This window comes from Phocoena phocoena, chromosome 16 (assembly GCF_963924675.1).
Source record: "Phocoena phocoena chromosome 16, mPhoPho1.1, whole genome shotgun sequence".
Taxonomy (NCBI): Eukaryota; Metazoa; Chordata; class Mammalia; order Artiodactyla; family Phocoenidae; genus Phocoena; species Phocoena phocoena.
The window spans coordinates 65732551-65753269 of NC_089234.1; the positions used below are offsets into that span (position 1 = coordinate 65732551).

At 34.1% G+C, this 20719-nt stretch overlaps 1 protein-coding gene across 1 annotated transcript in view; it reads left to right on the forward strand.

Moving 5' to 3' along the window:
- The window catches only part of CTNNA3 (catenin alpha 3), a 1581444-nt gene that overhangs the window by 1435900 nt on the left and 124825 nt on the right, over window positions 1-20719 (forward strand). Inside the window, exon 15 of the mRNA XM_065894569.1 lies at window positions 15661-15842. Coding sequence (XP_065750641.1) covers window positions 15661-15842 — 182 coding nt within the window. The remainder of the gene's footprint in view (window positions 1-15660; window positions 15843-20719) is intronic.

The window sequence follows — 20719 nt, forward strand, 5'->3', positions numbered from 1 at the left end:
TTACAGTTATAATATAGAGAGTTCCCATATACCCTTCACCCAGTTTCTACTGATGTTGCCATCTGGCATAACTAAGGTCTGCTTGTCAAAACTAAGAAATGAACATTGGTATTTAGCTAAAGTATACACTTCATCAATTTTTCCACTAACATTCTTTTTTTGTTCTAAGATTAAAGCCAAGATTGTATTTGGTTGTCAAATCTCCTAGTCTCCTATAAACTATGCCAATTCCTTACCTTTCTTTGTCTTTTATGACCTTGATACTTGATACAGATCAGGTATTTTACAGACTGTCCCTTAATTTGGATTTGTCTGATATTTTTCTCATGATTATATTATGTTCTCTGTCCATCAAATCAGGAGGTACAAGATGTCAATATGTTAAATTTCTTCTGATGTTGGCCTTTATCACTTGGCTAAAGTGTTGGTTGTTAGCTCTCTCTACTGTAAATTTATGCTCATTTTTTCTTTGTAATTAATAAATATCTTGGAGAAAATGATTTAAGGCTATCCAAATCTTATTCTCAAGTGTTTATCTACTAATTTTAATGTTCATCACTTAATCTAACCACAGATATTACAGTGATGTTTGCCTAAGTCATTTTTTATATCCCTATTTCTTCTGAATTTATTAATTAGAACTAATAGGAAGCGCTACCCCTTCTCTCACATTATTTATTCAGTTTATTTCTGTCACAGTTAGTTCCTGCATATTTATTGTATTCTGTGGATTTAACCCTAGTTTGTTGACCAGTTGTCCCACCTTTGCTACTGGAAGCTTTTAGAGTTTGATTCCTGTTTCTTTTTATTTATTTATTTATTTTTGGCTGTGTTGGGTCTTCGTTTCTGTGCGAGGGCTTTCTCCAGTTGCGGCGAGTGGGGACCACTCTTCATTGCGGTGCGTGGACCTCTCACTGTCGCGACCTCTCTTGTTGCGGAGCACAGGCTCCAGACGTGCAGGCTCAGTAGTTGTGGCTCACAGGCTTAGTTGCTCCGCGGCATGTGGGATCTTCCCAGACCAGGGCTCGAAGCCGTGTCCCCTGCATTGGCAGGCAGATTCTTAACCACTGCGCCACCAGGGAAGCCCCTTGGCTCCTGTTTCTTTTTAACGTGTCCTCTCTGATATTTTTTGAGGAATTGCTTACCTTTTGGTATCATAAGATGATCCAAGCTCAACCAGTTTGTCAACTCTTTTAACTAAATTAATCTTACCAATGTCCAATGGCACCTGCCCAAGACAAGCAAGTGTTTGCTAAGACTTCTTCCAGCAGGCACCTGACTCCCCCTAGACTTCAGGTTAGTTGGTTGCCTTGTGACCTCTAAACAAGAAGACCTTATTGTTCATTCCAGATTGACTAAGGTTTAGACAGGTTTCTTCCTAAGTATAGGTCACTGACTTTACTTTTTTTTTTTAGAGCATTTACTTTAGAAAACTTATAAATTCTTTCTCTGTCCCTTTTTTTTTTTTTTTTTTTTTTGCGGTACGCGGGCCTCTCACTGCTGTGGCCTCTCCCGTTGCGGAGCGCAGGCTCAGCAGCCATGGCTCACGGGCCCAGCCGCTCCGCGGCATGTGGGATCTTCCCGGACCGGGACACGCACCCGTGTCCCCTGAGTCGGCAGGCGGACTCTCAACCACTGCGCCACCAGGGAAGCCCCTCTCTGTCCCTTTGAGATGCAAATATTCTCCCAGCATCTTGCCAGGTTTACAATTCAGGAATATTTTTCACAAGGACCTGAGAGCTAGCCCTTTGAAGTGTAATAATCAAGAAAGATAGTGTCTCTTATCTACCAGCCTCTGCTGGATAGTAGGAGCCAAACTTTCATAAGCATCATTACCATACATAGATGGTCTAACCACATTGATCAACTCCCCTTTAATGTCCTCTAATGCTTTTCTGCTAGCCCACCTCAGTGCTTAAAAACTCTCCCAACTTTTGTTTCAGCAGAGTTGAGTTCAGTCTCTCTCCCCTATGCAATACTCTTGAATAAAATTTTCCTTGCTTGTTTAATTTAGCCAGTGTAATTTTTCATTGACATCTCTGATAGGTTAATAAAATGGTCATGAACTTTTAGATTTTCTGACTTGTTCTTTTTAATGTGGAAACAGTGTTTTCTCCAGTTTTCTAAATATTCAGATAAAAACAAGATAGATTATAATTTTAAGATATTTTCATTCCCACTTTGTGAAATTCCCATATTACCCATAAACAATTTCACAATTTTTTCATTACACAAATTATGTATATGGATGATTTTTAAAGAGTTTAAAAATGTTGGGCCACTATAACATAGTGAGAAGGGAATAGTCATGGAAGGTTAGTCTCAAGTGAAAGGAATAGATCAGTAGGGCAGAAATGCAGAGTAGAAAGTTGGTCAATGGGGATGTAAATCCTCAGTAATTTATAGTGCTCTTAGAGAGGGAATTTTGATTTTTCAAAGAATGTATGATAAGGAGTTTGACAATTTCCTTTTAAATATGGAAACTTCAGCTAACTGTGGGTCAGAATAGAAAAAATGGACAGTTACCCAGTAATGTAGTCACAAAACAATATTTGTGAATTTTCTAAATTGATATATGTTTTTCTTTTTTAAATACCTAGCAAGTGTTAAATAGGTTACAAATTATAACTGTTCACTTTTCTTTGGGGATTACATATCCTATATTCAACTGACATTAATCTAATGAGATTTTTAAAATTTACCATGTATATATGATGGCAGGCATTCTCAGCATATTTATATAGATCATAAACATGGCACTATATGAAATCATAATAATATAGACATATATAAGCATAATATACGGACAATTATTTGCAATTCTATACTACATTCCTCAGATTGTTATTCTATGAAGAAAAATGTTGTTAGAAAGATAAAGTGTTCAGATTTCCATAAACTATTGGGAAGAAATCTGTTAATTATATTCAGTTATACATTTAATACATGTATAATTTTATAAAATTATATTCATTACAAAAGTATAATTAAGAAGGAATTGGGATTTCCATGCTGGTCCAGTGGTTAAGACTTCACCTTCCAGTGCAGAGGGTTCGATCCCTGGTTGGGGAGCTAAGATCCCACATGACTTGCAGCCAAAAAACCAAAGCATAAAACAGAAGCAATATTGTAACAAATTCAATAAAAACTTAAAAATGGTCCACATAAAAAAAAAAAAGTTAAAAAAAAGAAGGAACTATACTAACAGAGATGTAGAATTTTTTCTCAAATTATACCTATTTTAGTGGGTATACTTATTTTAGTGGTACATTATTCATATACTGTGTCAGGATTTTATGTTTGAAAAATGTTTTAATTAATTATAAACAAACATTAAATATTACACCATCAAAGATATACGAAAACTATATTTAGTAAAACACTTGCTTTCCTGGAACTGTTATAGAACAAATTGTTTTGGACGAAGATACATTTTTAACTTCAAAAATAATATCTACTTGAATTTGTCTTCAAATTGTATTCCATGCAATTTAACTTACCAACTAAAATATTCCAAATATAGTTTGATATTTTCTGGGCACAGAGATTTTAAGTTCCTTGAGAGCAGGAATGGTGCTATATAACTCCCATGCAGTAGAAAATCAGTAAATGCTGGGTGATGATGTGGTAGATGACTCATTGTCAGTATTATGACCAAACATAACTGTACTGTGCTATAATACAGTGATAGGATGGCGGTGTCCTGATATGAGCAGGAAAGTTTATTCATAAGCTGAAAGACCCCAGTTATCTGAGCTTTCTGTCTCTTCTTTGATAGATTTTATTTTCCTTCCTTGGGATCAGACTAGCACTCTTCCTCTCTACTTCCAGTTTACTGTAAAGTGGGCATGGAATTCAGGCAACTAAATTTATTTAAATTGTGTGCAAAGTAAAATATGCTAGGCTCTGAGTCACATCCTAAAGGCAGACTTGTGATTAAAATGAATGGGCTTCTAAAACATGATTGAGTTTCTCACAGCCTTTATAATATTTACTTATTGAATTGTTCCTTTTATTTTTTAAATGTTGAGGCTTCTTTCAATTTATTTATTTTTGCTGTGTTGGGTCTTCGTCTCTGTGCGAGGGCTTTCTCTAGTTGTGGCAAGCGGGGACCACCCTTCATCGCGGTGCGCTGGCCTCTCACTGTCGTGACCTCTCTTCTTGCAGAGCACAGGCCGCAGATGCGCAGGCTCAGTAGTTGTGGCTCACGGGCCTAGTGGCTCCGCGGCATGTGGGATCCTCCCAGACCAGGGCTCGAACCCGTGTCCCCTGCATTCACAGGCAGGTTCTCAACCACTGCGCCACCAGGGAAGACCTGAATTGTTCCTTTTTTATGTGTAGCTGTGTAATTTCAAAACATGAGTATTTCTATTTTTTCCATCTTGGCAACACCCAAGACAAAAAGTATTACAAAAACCTGGAACAAAGATCTAAAGAAAACATGATTCAATTGAATTTAAATTAATCTAAATCCTTGCAGTGTTTAGATTAAAAAATATATATGGAACCATTTAGATAAGAATACTCAAATAAGCTTGTTAAAGTATGCCTTTCCAATTGAGAAAGGCTACTTTGGACGACAACTTATAATAACCTACCTGTTTTGGTGAGAAAGGAACCAGAGGAAAGATGTTAAAGGCTTAGTGTTAACCCTATAGCTAAAACACGTAGTGCAAAAACTATATGGCCATGGTAGGGTCACATCTGTCAAAATGATTGGGATTCTCATGTCAGATTTTTGGTACCTCCTCCCACCAGCACCACTTTTTTTGAGCCTCCATGTAGATCACCAACTCTGAGTTAGCAATCTTTCTTTTTAGAGAAAGGTTGATGCTATAGCCACATTTATTTAAATTTCAAACATATGATATACACCAAGATTCTGAGTTAACTTGTTTCTTATGGGTTTTCAGCCACACTAATCTATGTGAGGATTACTTTTGCAGGTCATGACTCTCATTCAGTTTTGGTTTTTACTGGTAAAATTTACTTATCTCTTAGCACCAGAGAACTCAGAACTGAGCCTTCAGGTATGTCCAAGGAGATGCTGAAGCATCTTCAGGGATATGACAGATGGAATGGTTATTTTGGGTTAAGAGAATAGATTATATGGCCTATAAAATCCCTGATACCATGACAAAATAAGAAAATAGAAAATATTATCTGTTTTCCAAGCTTTAAAAATTTTTTCAAATAATTCTTTAAAAGTTTTAACTTTATTTCATTTTATTTACATTTTATTTATTTATTTATTTTTTCAATTAAAATGTATAGAAAAATTTAACCCTCATACAATGTGCATGCATATTTCCATGATCTAGATATAGTAATTTTAACATACTTCCAGAGTCATAGTTGCTTTTTATTTCTGAACCACTTCAGAATGATTTGCAACACCATAGCATTTTATGCCTAAATATTTCAGCCAGTGTCTCCTAAAATAATGGGTATGCTCTTATATAACCACAATATTGTTATCACATGGAAGAAAATTAACAATCACTTCTTAATATTTCCTAATAGTCTATATTCAGATTTCTCCATTTGTCTTCCAAATGCCTTTTACAGCTTTATTTTCTCCTAGACCCAGGACACAAGTTGGTTTACAAATAATATATGACTAATTTTTTTCAAAACTAACATTTAACCCTAGTGCTAAAAACTATGTTGTAAATGAAACCATAAACAATGAGGTATTATGTAAAAGGAAAAAAAATTGGAGGTCTTCTTCGTTTATAGGAGACATGTATATGCCCCCTAGAGACCTCATTTCCATGACTGTAAAAGGTAGATATTAACAATATCAACCCTATAATATTATTATTTAAATGGTATAATTTTTCAAAAGTGCTTAGCAAAGTGACTGACATGGGAAGCATGAACAAATGTTAATTACCATTATTATTATTACCATTAGAAAATAGGCAATCAATCAAGTAAGGCAAGCCCAGAGATAAACCCATGCACCTATGATCAACCAATCTATGACAAAGGAGGCAAGGATATACAATGGAGAAAAGACAGTCTCTTCAATAAGTGGGGCTGGGAAAACTGGACAGTTACATGTAAAAAGCATGAAATTAAAACATTCCCTAACACCATACACAAAAATAAACTCAAAATGGATTAGAGACATAAATGTAAGACCGGATACTATAAAACTCTTAGAGGAAAACATAGGAAGAACACTCATTGATATAAATCACAGCAAGAACTTTTTTTATCCACCTCCTAGAGTAATGGAAATAAAAACAAAAATAAACAAATGGGACCTAATGAAATTTAAAAGTTTATGCACAGCAAAGGAAACTACAAACAAGACGAAAAGACAACCCTCAGAATGGGAGAAAATATTTGTAAATGAATCAGTGGACAAAGGATTAATCTCCAAAATATATAAACAGCTCATGCAGCTCAATATTAAAAAAACAAACAACCTAATCCAAAAATGGGCAGAAGACCTAAATAGACATTTCTCCAAAGAAGACAGACAGATGGCCAAGAAGCACATGAAAAGCTGCTCAACATCACTAATTATTAGAGAAATGCAAATCAAAACTACAATGAGGTATCACCTCACACCAGTTAGAATGGGCATCATCAGAAAATCTACAAACAACAAATGGTGGAGAGGGTATGGAGAAAAGCGAACCCTCTTGCACTGCTGGTGGCAATGTAAATTGATACAGCCACTATGGAGGACAGTATGGAGGTTCCTTAAAGAACTAAAAACCGAATTACCATATGACCCAGCAATCCCACTACTGGACATATGCCCAGAGAAAACCATAATTCAAAAAGACACATGCACCCCAGTGTTCATTGCAGCACTATTTATAACAGCCAGGTTGGAAGCAACCTAAATGTCCATCAACAGATGGATAGGTAAAGAAGATGTGGTACATATATACAATGGAATATCACTCAGCCATAAAAAGGAACAAAACTGGATAATTTTTTAGACGTGGATGGATCTAGAGACTGTCATACAGAGTGAAGTAAGTCAGAAAGAGAAAAACAAATATCGTATATTAACGCATATATGTGGAACCTAGAAAAATGGTACAAATGAGCCGGTTTGCAGGGCACAAATTGAGACACAGATGCACAAACGTATGGACACCAAGGGGGGAAAAAAAAAGGGGTGGCGGTGGGGCGGGGTGTGTGTGTGTGATGAATTGGGATATTGGGATTGACATGTATACACTAATATGTATAAAATGGATAACTAATAAGAACCTGCTGTATAAAAAAATAAATAAAATTCCAAAATTTTTAAAAATTAAAAAGAGGGTTGCAGGTTTATTTGGTATGAGAAAAAAAAGAAAATAGGCAATCAATCAAGTAAGCCTAATGATTTAATACTGTGTTTCAACCCAGCCCCTGAAGCCTATAAGGTTTTATAATAAAATGAGATAGTTTTATAGCTGATAGGAATCTGTGAGTGTACCCCACAAGGTTTTAAGAGTGCTAGTTTTGACAGGTGGGGAAGCTGAAAGCTTTTTAAAGCTAATATATTTATAAATTTGATTTAAAGGACTACATATAAAAATGTAGAAATGTATATTATTCCTTAAAGCAGAGTCCAATTTTAATCCCTAAATATCATTTTAAAATATTATGGAAAACTTTCTCTAATGAATTCTCATGAATGTTTGAAATCACAATTTAGTATGCTTAAAAAATCAGTCCAAAAATCTTTTTTTATGAATTTGTTCTCTCAGTTTTAATTAAGTTGAATTTCTGCCGGCAGTACTTTAGATTTTCTAAACTCCAGTGAAACGTTCTACTGCTTATGTTTTTGATATATTAAAAATATATCCATTCCAAAATGACTCTGGGCTTATTTTAAAAATTATAAATGCTATTATTAAATTAGGTGTACTCTGAAGGTAAGAACAAGAATTCCCCTTTTAGTAATATTTAACCAATATGCATACACCAGGCATACATTTTAAAAGTTTATAAAACATTTCATTTTGAATGTTGAGTTCTAGCTACCCACCCACATGAGTAATACTAATTGATTAGGAATTCTCTAATATTTATAAAAACTAGTAATTGTGGCTTACTTATTAATAAAATACTATTTCTGTGTTCCATCCAGGTTTATGGATAGGGAATGTAACAGAGTCATATGATTTACTTAAGAATTCAATTTTCATGTAAAAGTTGTAGCAAAAAAAAGTTATAGCTAAGTAAAGCAGAACATTTTTATGGGAAGAGAGAACTATTAATAATGGCAACAGGTGGATTTATGTACCAAATCTGCCATTAACCAGCTGGGTAATATTTTTCAAGACATTTCTCTTCCCTGGAACTCAGTTTCCTTATCTGTAAAATAAGCAATTTGGATTCTAGAGCTTCTGAAAATAAGAGAATTATAGTGAGCTTCTATTACCATATAGTTTATTGCTTATGGAATATATTCACTCAAAATATACTACTTGATCTCTACCTAAACTCTGTGAGGTAGCTAAGTGAATATTTTTAACTGTCCTTTCCCACGCTGTTGTAGAAAGTCTTGGAGGCAAGGCTATCATATTTATATACATTAATCGTAAGCACCATTTACTAAGTCCCTAGTGTATTCTAGGTATCACTATTTACAGACATAACTCTAATTGTCAGAAAATCTCTAATAAGATTGTCATCATTTAACATGTGATGAAACTCGGGTCTAGGATGGTTGCATTACTATCTACAAAGCTAGTACTTGGCAGAACTGGAGTTTGAATGGAGGTCTGTATGACAACAAATTTTTGCATTTTTTTCTATTATCACTTTTTTCATTTTTTTTTTTTTTTTTTTTTTTTTTTTGCGGTACGCAGGCCTCTCACTGCTGTGGCGTCTCCCGTTGTGGAGCACAGGCTCCGGACGCGCAGGCTCAGCGGCCATGGCTCATGGGGCCCAGCCGCTCTGCGGCATGTGGGATCTTCTCGGACCGGGGCACAAACCCATGTCCCCTGCATCAGCAGGCGGACTCTCAACCACTGTGCCACCAGGGAAGCCCCCTTTTTATCTTTTTTAAGTGTTAATAAAAATCATTTAAAGTGTTTAAGTAAAGAACTAATATAGGTATATCAACATTTTAAGTAGTAGTGATGAGCAATGAAATTAAAACGTAGATAAAAAATGAGAAGATCAGTTGTGCTATTAATATAGTCTTAGAGGAATAACAAAATCCTGGACAGGAAATTAGGATTTGGGCATTAACATATACCCAGTACTACATATAAAGTTGATAACAACAGGGACCTACTGTATAGCACAGGGAACTCTACTCAATATTCTGTAATAACCTACATGGGAAAAGAATCTGAAAAAGAATGGATTTATGTATATGTATAACTGAATCACTTAGCTGTACACCTGAAACTAACACAACATTGTAAATCAACTATCCTCCAATATAAAATAAAAATTAAATTTTAAAAAATTTTAAGAAAGTGGACAGGAAAAATAAGAGAAATTAATTTCTACCTTGTACAGGTAGAAGCTTAGAAAATGTGTAAATGTAAGTGACAAAATGCAAGATCAGTGCTATAAAATTTTGATCCCACAGGCCTATTCTTCTTTATGTCTTGACAGTTTCTGTTAACAACTGCAAACAAACATTTATCATGTATATGTTCCTACATTCAGGAATCTTATAGTCTGGGGCAGAAGACCAAAAAGACCCACAAAAAAGCAAATAAGATAGACAGATTCACCACTATTACTCTGAAAGATGATTCTGTTTTCAAAGACCTTTCCTATAGTGAGGTAAGATAGTCACATTTACAAATAATTAGGCTACAATAGAGAACAGTATAAACATCCTGAGGGAAAAACTGATAACATGTTCTGAAACCTTTAAAACAATAATTATATATTATATAATATAATACATAATTACATAATATATCTCCTTTTTTCTGGAGAAGAAAGGGGGATATACTGTATGAATTGGGCTTGGAAATATGATTAAGTTTGGACCAACAGAGATGGGGAAAGGAAAGAAGATGAACAAAATAATTAATGGACAATATCTTAAGGTATTTAACTGCAACAGCAAATAGCTTGGTTTAGCTTGAGGGTACAGTGGAAGATGAAATGACATTGAAAGGAAGATGAAATGATATTGAAAAGCTGGTAGGGGGACTTCCCTGGTGGCACAGTGGTTAAGAATCTGCCTGCCATGCAGGGGTTATGGGTTTGAGCCCTGGTCCCAGAAGATCCCACATGCCGCGGAGCAACTAATCCTGTGCACCACAACTACTGAGCCTGTGCTCTAGAGCCCGTGAGCCACACTTACTGAGTCCGCGTGCCTAGAGCTGATGCTCTGCACCAAAGGTAAGGCATCGCAATGAGAAGCCCGCGCACCTCAATGAAGAGTAGCCCCCACTCACCGCAACTAGAGAAAGCCCATGCACAGCAACGAAGACCCAATGCAGCCAATAAATAAATAAATAAATAAAAAGAAAAGCTGGTAGGGGCAAAGGTCATGGTGATGCCTGTGTCATAGTAATTTCACTCCTAGATGTAGACTGAAGAAGAACGCACCCATAAGTGCACCAAAAGAAAAATATAAGAATATTTACTATTCATAATAGGCAAAAATATGCTTCCCAAAAGGCCATTAATAGAAAAACAGATAAATGAATGGTATATGTTTACACAGTGGAATACTCTGTATAGAGCAATGAGAATAAACAGACTATAACTCCATGCAATCATATAGATGTATTTCAAATATACAAATGTTGGACATAAAAAGCCAGGTACAAGAGTATATATATTATTATTCCATTTTTATAAGGTTCAGAAACAGGAAAATCTATAGTTCTAGATATACAGGTAGTTATTTGGTTGCTCTTGGGAGATAGTGACTTTTGGGGGTGATGCTGTTTTTTTCTTAATTGGGTGCTAGGTACGTGGATTGATTCCCTCAGTTTGTGAAAGTTGTTCAACTGTACATTTAAGATTTGGGCATTTTTCTATGTGAATTTTCTACTTTAATTCAATTTAATGGTGATACTTGAGGAATTTATAGTCTTTATTCAATAAGGAGACATGAAAGGTGTTTTTTAGCTGAAGAACTGCACAATTCTGTCAGTCAGAAAGATTGAATCAAATGGTGGCAAGACAAAAGGATTGAAAATGAAAGAGAAAATTAAGACCCAAACTTGTATAATAGTAATAGGAAGACAAAGAAAGAGATGGATGTGGTAAAAGTGTTAGTGATAAAATTGACAAATGTTGTGCCTATCAGAACAGGATAGATAAAAGGGGAGAATTTTTATTTTTTAAATGAGATTTCAAGACTGGATGGCAGTACTACTGACAGAAATGAACATAAAGATAAAGGATTTAGCAAGCATTGGCAAACTATAGCCAGCTGGTCAAATCTGGCCCATTGACTGTTTTGTACAGCCCATGAGCTGGGAATGTTTTTGTTTTGTTTTGTTTTGGGTTTTTTATGGGCTTTTTGTTGTTGTTTTGGGGTTTGCTTTATTTTTACATTTTTAAATGGTTGAAAAAAATTAGAATAGATGTAATCAGAATAGTATTTGTGATGTGTGAAAATTATAGGCAGTTGAAATTTCAGTGTCCATATAAAGTTGTGTGGGAACACAGCCATGCTCATTTGTTAGCACAGGTTCTGTGACTGCTCTCACATTACAGCAGCAGTGGAGTTAAGTAATGCAATAGATTGGTATGGTACGGCCTGCAAAATGTATACTATGTACTATCTTGCCCTTTCAGAAAAATTCTGCTTACCTCTGTTTTAGAGCTAAAATTATAAATGATATATGTATACTTGAAAATGCCTAATAGGCTAATGGGAACACACAACTTTTGTTGAAGAGAGGAGAATAACCTGAGAAGTAGAATTCTGAGGATCACTAACTGTATAGAGTGAAGAACTGAATCTCTTAGTATGAGTAACAGTTAGCATTTTATAGCACTTACAAATTTTAAAAAGTATATTCATATACATTCATTCTTTTGATATCTAAAATAACCCATGATGTGAATATCATTTTTTTCTAGTTTGCAAGTAAGAAAACATATTGTAAAAGATATGTGGCTATATTTTGGAGAACAATTACATTCAAAAGTAGAAGGTGATAGAGAAATATCAGCGAGGAGAATGTAGATATTTTGGCCTACGGTGGGCAGTATTCCTCTTGTTTGCAGGCATGGTGATAGAACAAAAATTTGAGTCAGAGTTTCTGGGTTTTCATCCTGGTTCTACCATTTACTAACACTACAATCTTGAGTAAATCACTTACCTTTTAGAGACTCAGCTTCGTAATCTTAGCATAATAATGTTCTTACCTCAGAGGGCTCTTATGAAGATTAAATTTTAAATATATGTTAAGGCACCTAGAAGAGTGTTTGACATATATAAATGTTACTTTCATTGTCTTTCGGAACAGATTTTCGAATCAGTTAACATACAATGTAATTTCATTTGGATGGCAGGGATTCCAAAAGCCTTTATTAGCTGTTTATATCAGAGTTGTGTTCTACATATGTGAGCAGCAGCAGAGCCACTTAGCCAGCTGGCAATAAATATCAGAGATTCCACTTACGTGATTTGTCTTGAGCTTTGTACCTCAGTTTCTTTGCTTATCCAGCAAGAAATAATCCAACAAGGAACATTCACCCAGAATTCCTAAATATCAAGTATTCTCTGAAGTTCTGTTTTGACATTTTCATAGTGATTGCAATTGATTGATGGCATATGATAAATCATTCACAGAAGCACTAAAAATCTTCAGTAAAGGTGTCAGTCAGTAATTTAATGCTTTTTTGTCCCTGTTGTTCCTCTTGTAAAAAAAAGAGTCAGAATTCTCCAGAACTTTTAGTTTTGTAAACTATTGCCCAACTTTTGGTCCTTATCTTGTCAAAAGTAAATATCTGCCAATTGTAATTCACCATGTGAGTTGAGATGTTATTAAGGAAACTGAGTGCAACCCATGAGATTCTTGTCCAGGACAGGGTCAGTCAATACTGTCCAATAATCGACTCTGTTTCCTGCATGGTAGGTGGATAGCAGTTGCAGTTATTGTCATTTTGTGTCTGGGGAAATGTAGACAGGAGAGTTAAGTGACTTCCTCAAGGTCATATTGTGAATCAATGGCATTCCAAGGAACAGAACTTGGAATACACTTAACCAGATCACCTCTTAAATGGTTTGAATTTTAGCATGAGGATAGTGAAAAATTTTCTACTGTATGCCAGTATACACGTCAAAATTATTTCTTAGATCCAGAGTCATGCATTTATTATCTCTGAGATAAAGGCTGTAAAAAGAGACCCCAAGTAAATTGGTCTATAGCTGTTATCATTTGGAAGTTTAAATACATTTTTGTGAAAATGGAGAGAATGATAATGACCAGTAGTTAAGAAGGAGAAAATTCATTTCTATTTTTGAGCTAGTTTAGTGCATTAGTAGCTTACAGCTTTCTTAATGGCTTGTATACTATTGATTTCAGACATAAGAGAGTTGTGTCTTTATTTACATGCTTTGCCACATACCAGCAGCAGTAAAAGCTGCTCTTCCTTTAATGTGTCACATAGGCCACATTTCCTGAGAAAAGGAACTACAAACTATTTTCAGCTCCTAAGGAAGAGTCATCTGTACACTCATCAATTAAAAACTTAGGGCTTCCCTGGTGGCGCAGTGGTTGAGAGTCCGCCTGCCGATGCAGGGGACATGGGTTCGTGCCCCGGTCCGGGAGGATCCCACATGCCGCGGAGCGGCTAGGCCAGTGAGCCATGGCCGCTGAGCCTGCGCGTCCGGAGCCTGTGCTCCGCAGCGGGAGAGGCCACAACAGTGAGAGGCCCGCATACAGCAAAAAAAACCCCAAAAAACAAAAAAACTTAGTCTCATAGCTTAGTTTAGTTCTTAAAATAAAATAAAATATATAATGAAAAGAAAGCAAATTTTAAGTGCAAGATATGTGAATATATTTTTATTTTTTATTCAGTATGGAATAACTGTCATTTATTGTGAACTCAATATGTATCAAGCCTTATGCTAAGGAGCTTAAAGAAGACTTCAGAAAGCTTCATCGTTTAGTTTCTTTGATAGGTTAGAACTGAAGCATGGATAACTAATCCTGAGATTTTACAAATGTCAAGTTATTTTAGACCCCGAATTAGGCTTATGGTAGATAATAAATGACACATATTTTATATTGCTTCTTTGATTTTTATATTTTGGTCGGATTTTCCATTGACCATTCTTATAATTCCTTCATTTCATATAGTTAATTTTATTGCTATTGTACACTATTGCCTCAATAAAGTGTGTTTTTAGTATTCTGAACCTAGTAACCACGTTTTTGTAAAGCTTTGTGAGGTGATTTCTTCCAATTTCCCCATTTATAGGTGAACTAGAAATCAGCATCTGGAAATATTAATATATAGGCATTGTAGGTATCACATGTTCCCTGTGAATAATCAAATAAGTAAATTCCACTTATATGATTTATCCTTTTTAAATGTTCCTTCTCAAACCTATTTACTTCTTCTACTATTGGATTACGTACGGACTTTTTTGTTGTTTGTTTGTTTTTTGCGGTACGCGGGCCTCTCACTGTTGTGGCCTCTCCCGTTGAGGAGCACAGGCTCCGGACGCGCAGGCCCAGCGGCCATGGCTCACGGGCCCATCTGCTCCACGGCATGTGGGATCTTCCCGGACCGGGGCACGAACCCGTGTCCCCTGCAGGCGGACTCGCAACCACTGCGCCACCAGGGAAGCCCCAAAGTTCTTTTTTATCTGACAAAAAGTCATAGGTCCCAGGTGCTGTGGTTGTGAATATGGTAGTTTAGGGGTATAGATAGTTTTCTACCATCCCACATTTTAAATTGCAAGTGCAAGAAGCAAGTTTGCATACTGTTCAAAATATGACATATACAAAGAATAGTACTATGCCAGTGCATTAAGTTTACTGTGTATAGGAAAATAGCACCTCGAAACTCAGGATGCTAATTAGGGAGGGCTGACTTAATAAACCCTGCCCATAACATTTTTATTCTTCCCCAGATAGTTTGTAACACACATACACACTTGAATATGTTTATATGCACCATATACACATTAATCCTTAGGATTTTATATATGTGCTTGTCTGTATACATACAATTTATAAATGTATACTGTACTGTTTACCAATGTGTATTCATCGTTTACATAAGGATCTATCAATGTATATACATACATCGATAAACAGTCTCATTTCAAGCTATAGTTTGTTATACTTCTACCTTTTGAAGCATACTATTAATAAAATTAAATAAGGTATATGCTTTTCTAACATGTGAGGAGTTACATTAAGTTTGAATTAAGTTAAAATTTTAATACGTTAGAAATGTGAGAAGTCATACGCTTATATTAAGGAGTAGATTTAAATATGTCAGATATTAAATCATACTTTTGTATTAAATTTAACATTGTAGTTCTAGAGCAAACAGTTATATTCAATAGATATTTATATGAAAAATTAAACCTGGAAAGTTTTATTATATGACTTTAAAAAAACAATGATATGTCTCTATTCTTAAATGAACAAGTTTTATGAACATCCTATAATGATCACTTTTTTCCTAAAATGTATTTTGACCTAGTGGAATGATTATAAATCTAATTATCCCCTGTTTTAGGCTAAGATGACTCAATTGCCTGAGGCAGAAAAGGAAAAGATAGCTGAGCAAGTTGCTGATTTCAAGAAAGTAAAGAGTAAGCTGGATGCTGAGATTGAGATATGGGACGATACGAGCAACGATATCATTGTTCTTGCCAAGAAGATGTGTATGATCATGATGGAGATGACAGACTTCACAAGGTAATTATGTGGGAAATGATGTGTAAATTTATAATGTTAGAAACATTTGTCACATTAGTGAAACCTTAAGTTTCTCTGAGTGTCAGGTGCTAAAAATTAAGTGGTATGGGAAAAGCAAATAATAAAGAATTAGAAAGTTGTACGTAGGTTCTTCTAGAGGTTTTGGTAAATAAATGTGGCAGAGTTTCTCATAAACTGCTGAGGAATAATTTTAGAAACCAATTTATGTCCTCACTATCAGGAACCTTCTCTGTGTATCGTATTAGCTTTTTTTTCTTTTTTTTATTACAAAGAAAGTGGTAAATCAAGTTATGATCTCTATTGGAGCTATCTGAATGATTGATTTTCATAGCTACATACTGAGATATCAACTAGATGTATTTGAAATTACAGTGAATTAATGATATACACAAAGGAATCATACATTGTATATTCTAGAAGTAATAAACATGTTTCTTATAGCTTCAAAATATTATTTTACAGAGCTAGCCAAAGAGCAATACCAGTTACTAAAATGTACAAAACTACAACAATTAAAATAATTTAGTCTTGATGTAATTATAAAAGCCACAGAACAGAAGAATACTCTGAAGCAGACCTAGTATAATTACAAAACTATTTATTTATATCCCTATACATTAAGCACAAAAATAACTTTTAGATGGAGTAATGAAATAAATGTAATTTTAAAATAATAATAAATGGAAAAAATATACATGAATATTTCATTAAAATTAAGATTGAGGAAAGCTTTCTAAGCATTATAGACAAAGAACTCATAAAAAAGGATCATTAAATTGAGTGGCATTAAAATTTCAAAATGTCAATAGAATGTCCTAAACCACACTTAAATATAAATGGATAATTGGGTAAACATCTATAACAAAAAATAACAAAAATTGGATGTCATTTGTATATAAAGAATACTTACAGACATTAAAAATTTTTTAACTGTCCTACTAGAAGAATGGGCAAAAAATATGAGCAGATAGCTCACCAATTTCTCCCTATAAAAGGTATGAGCTGTAAGTATGTGAAAATATTTTAACCTAAAATATTTTAAATAACGTACCGTTTAATTCTGTAAAACTGGCCAAAACTTTTAAAATAGCCCTTTACAGAGAAGGTATGGTAATGAAAACATATATTGATATAAGCCTTGTGGTAATTTGGCGCTATATATAAACTAAGAACTTTCACAGACTTTTAATATCTATATCTATCTATATCTGTATATTATATATACAATTTCATAAAGAATGCCTGTTAGATACCAGTTTATGTTTGCCCCTCTTGGTTCTTGCCATTTTTTTCTAACCCCTTACCATGACTTCTAAATGTCTTACCATTTCCTTTCATACACAGAATTCAGTTTTAACCTATTGCTCAGTCTCTACAAAGATTCTGAGAAACTTCTCCCCCTCTACTCCATACGTATATTTTATATATATATAAAACATAGACGTGAATGTGCCTGTGTATTAGAAACTATACTACAGTGGTGTTAAATACTGACTATGTTTTGGTAGTTTAGTGGTGGGTAAGTTAATTACTTTTACTTTTCTATAATTTGTTAATTTTCTATGATAAGTATATAGGTATTTTAAATAATTTATAATTTTGCTTCAAGTTAGTCCTAGGAGAGTGGAGGTTGACTAAACTTCAATCGTTTCATGCAAACTTCCCCAAAAGTTAAGACTAAAAAGAAGCACAAATAAAAAGTGATGTCAGCTTTCAACATTATTAAGATACAGAAAATAGTGTGAGTTTCAAAGTACTACCTTTAAGTAGAGAAATAAACACCAAATTCCAACAGAGCTACTGCTGGTACTCTGTCATCGACATAAACCTATGGATCTGGAAAGCAGGCATTGAGAAAATTAAAACACCTAGTAGAAATGGGAGGAATGTGATAGATAAAGCAATAGATAAAGCACGAAAGAAAATTGGACCAAAATGAGAACACCTGATGCTAAGTGCTAAAATACTGAACCACAGGTCTGGGACTTGTCATTTTACAACATTAACTATAGAGATTGAGCTTAAAATTGAATGGGTCTGGATTTGGGAAATGTCACTTTTGAGAAAAAAAAGGAAAATAGGACAAGTGACACTGAAGGTATGTCAGTGATCGAAAAGGACATAGATAGGAAGAAGGAACCTAGAGAAATGAAAGAGAATCACAATATATGCCAACCCCTCCCCTTCCCCACCACCACCAAAAATGTTATCCATTAAAGAAAGTATACTTCACAGTAATGATTAAAGAGAGTATTCTTGGTCCAGGAGCCCTGTCTAAAATCAAAGAGATTCAGACCGATGACATGCAAAGCTATGTAATGAGATACAGAAAATGAACGTGTTTCTGGGTACATATGCAAAGGAAATGAAATAATTATCTTTAGGAGTTATTGGTATTTCCAGGTTCACTGCAGCATTACTCACAATAGTCAAGATATGGAAACAGTCTTAGTGTCCATCAGTGAATGAGTAGATAGAGAAAATGTCATATATAAAAAGTAAATTTGTGTATATGATAAATTTAAATAATAAAGGAAACCCTACTCATTTGTGACACATGGATGACCCTGGAGAGCCTTAGGCTAAGTGAAATAAGCTAGACAGAGAAAGACCAATACTGGATGGTATCACTTATATGTGGAATCTTTTTAAAAAAAAAAAAAGTCAAACAGAGAATAGAATGGTGGGGACTGGAGGGTGGGAGAAGTAGAGAAATGCTGATCAAAGATTAGAAACTTTCAGTTATAAGATGAGTAAGTTCTGAGGATCTAATATATAGCATATTGACCACAGCTATTAATACTTGAAATTTGCTGAGAGTAGATCTTAAGAGTTCTCATGCAAAAAAGGTAATTATGTAAGGTAACGGATGTGTTAATTAACTTGATTGTGGTAATCATTTCACATTGTATATATATATATATATATATATACATATATATATATATATCAAATCATCACATTGTACACTAAAAATATATTACAATTTTGTCAGTTATGCCTCAATAAAGCTGAAAAAAGTGAGAATCAAAACAATTCAGCTGATGAAAACCTTCCATCTAGAAAACAAATACAAAACAACAATAAAACTATAACACAACACTCCAAACTACAGTGAATTTCAAAAAATAAGAGTTGAAGATACATGTTTTTAAAACCTGGACTCAGAAGATCAAAAACTAAGAAGATAAATTTTTAAAAAAATGAAAAAATGAAATGAGGAATGCAATGAGTTAATAAAACTTAGGGAAAAAAATTAAAGGACAAAAATATCTAAAAAAAAATTATAAAGTGTCCAAAGGAAAATAGATTCAGATAAAAATTCCATAAGGGGAGGACAAGCAGGGGATTAACCAAGAGAATGACTGTGAGATAAAGATTTAAAAAAAAAATAAGAAAAGGCTCAGAGAAAAATAGCTTGAAATGGAGAAGAGGCAAAGGAGATCTGATAGACATATGTTAGATACTTAGAAAAAAAAGAAATAATAAAACAGCTAATATTTAAAAGTATAAACCAAGAAAGTTTTCCATACATAATACTAAACTTAAATTTACATGTAGAAAGGCGTTACCATATTCCTAGGAAATTTGACCCAGACAACACTAAACACACACACACACATGCACGTACGTTTTCCTCATATGTAAAAAATACCAATATATTATATATAGCAATACTGTATTCTACATATTATATGTATATGGAGAGAGAAATAGCAAAGTGAAACCAATTGAATAATAAAAATTTATGAGAAACATCCTTACCTCCACAAAGGGGAGGCATGTACTTTTAACCTTATGATTTCATTCCATGTGATTATCTCTATATCTCTAAACAATACACTTTCTGAGATATGGTTTATTGACTTTTCCTGCAAATGAGAATGTAGGTCATTTATATGACTGTTCATCTCTTCTTCTATCTTTTCCTTGGTTTCATGAATTTATATATTTTATTACTTATATTTATAGACCTTGATAATATTATGTTATCCATAAAGTGTTTCTCGCTATATGTATATTAGTTATATCTCAACTTCTCACTCTGTATGTTGAAGAAATACCCACTCTTACTCTTTCTTTTGCCTGTTACTGCTTCCTCTGCTACATCTCATTTGTAACCCAACTTCTTTCTAGTATACCTCTTTTATATTGATAGTTAATGTAACATTTACATTCTTCTAAATAACTAAATCACCCATGCTTATTCTATTGGTTTATTCTGAAAGTGAAGATTAATAAAATGTTTATGACACTGATATAATTAACCTAGATAGGAAACACACATGAAGGAAACATATTTCCAGTAGAAAGTTGAATTAGAGTTTAGACATACATGAAGTACCCATACATTTATATGGGAAACAACACATCATGGAAAGAAACCTGAACTAAGAACTATGTTTTAACCTCAGTTTGATAAATGTGTCAATGAGAGTTCTCTTAATCTTTCTCACCATATTGTATAAAGAGTATATATATATAGGCAGAATCTAAAGTTAGAAGGAAAAACAATCAAGGACAAAGCCATGAGAAAAAAAAGCTTTTAAGAAGTGGTCAGAGGAGATAGGATCCCATAAAGACAGAGCACTCAATAAGAAATTGTGTAATATGCAAAGAACGATTCTTGGACCAGAGTTAAGGAAGTTTCAGTGAGTTATCAATTAAGTGTTTTACTTGAAGAGATCCTAATTAGTGTAAAGATTGAAAAGATAGTATAGTTTTGGCAATTCTCAATTTATGGTTACTTTTGTTTGAGTAGCTTCACTAAATTTTAGGTGAGAGATTAAAAAGCCTTATTAATTCTTTACAAAGTAGATGAGAAAAGAGCAGGTGATAAAACAAAGATACTCAAA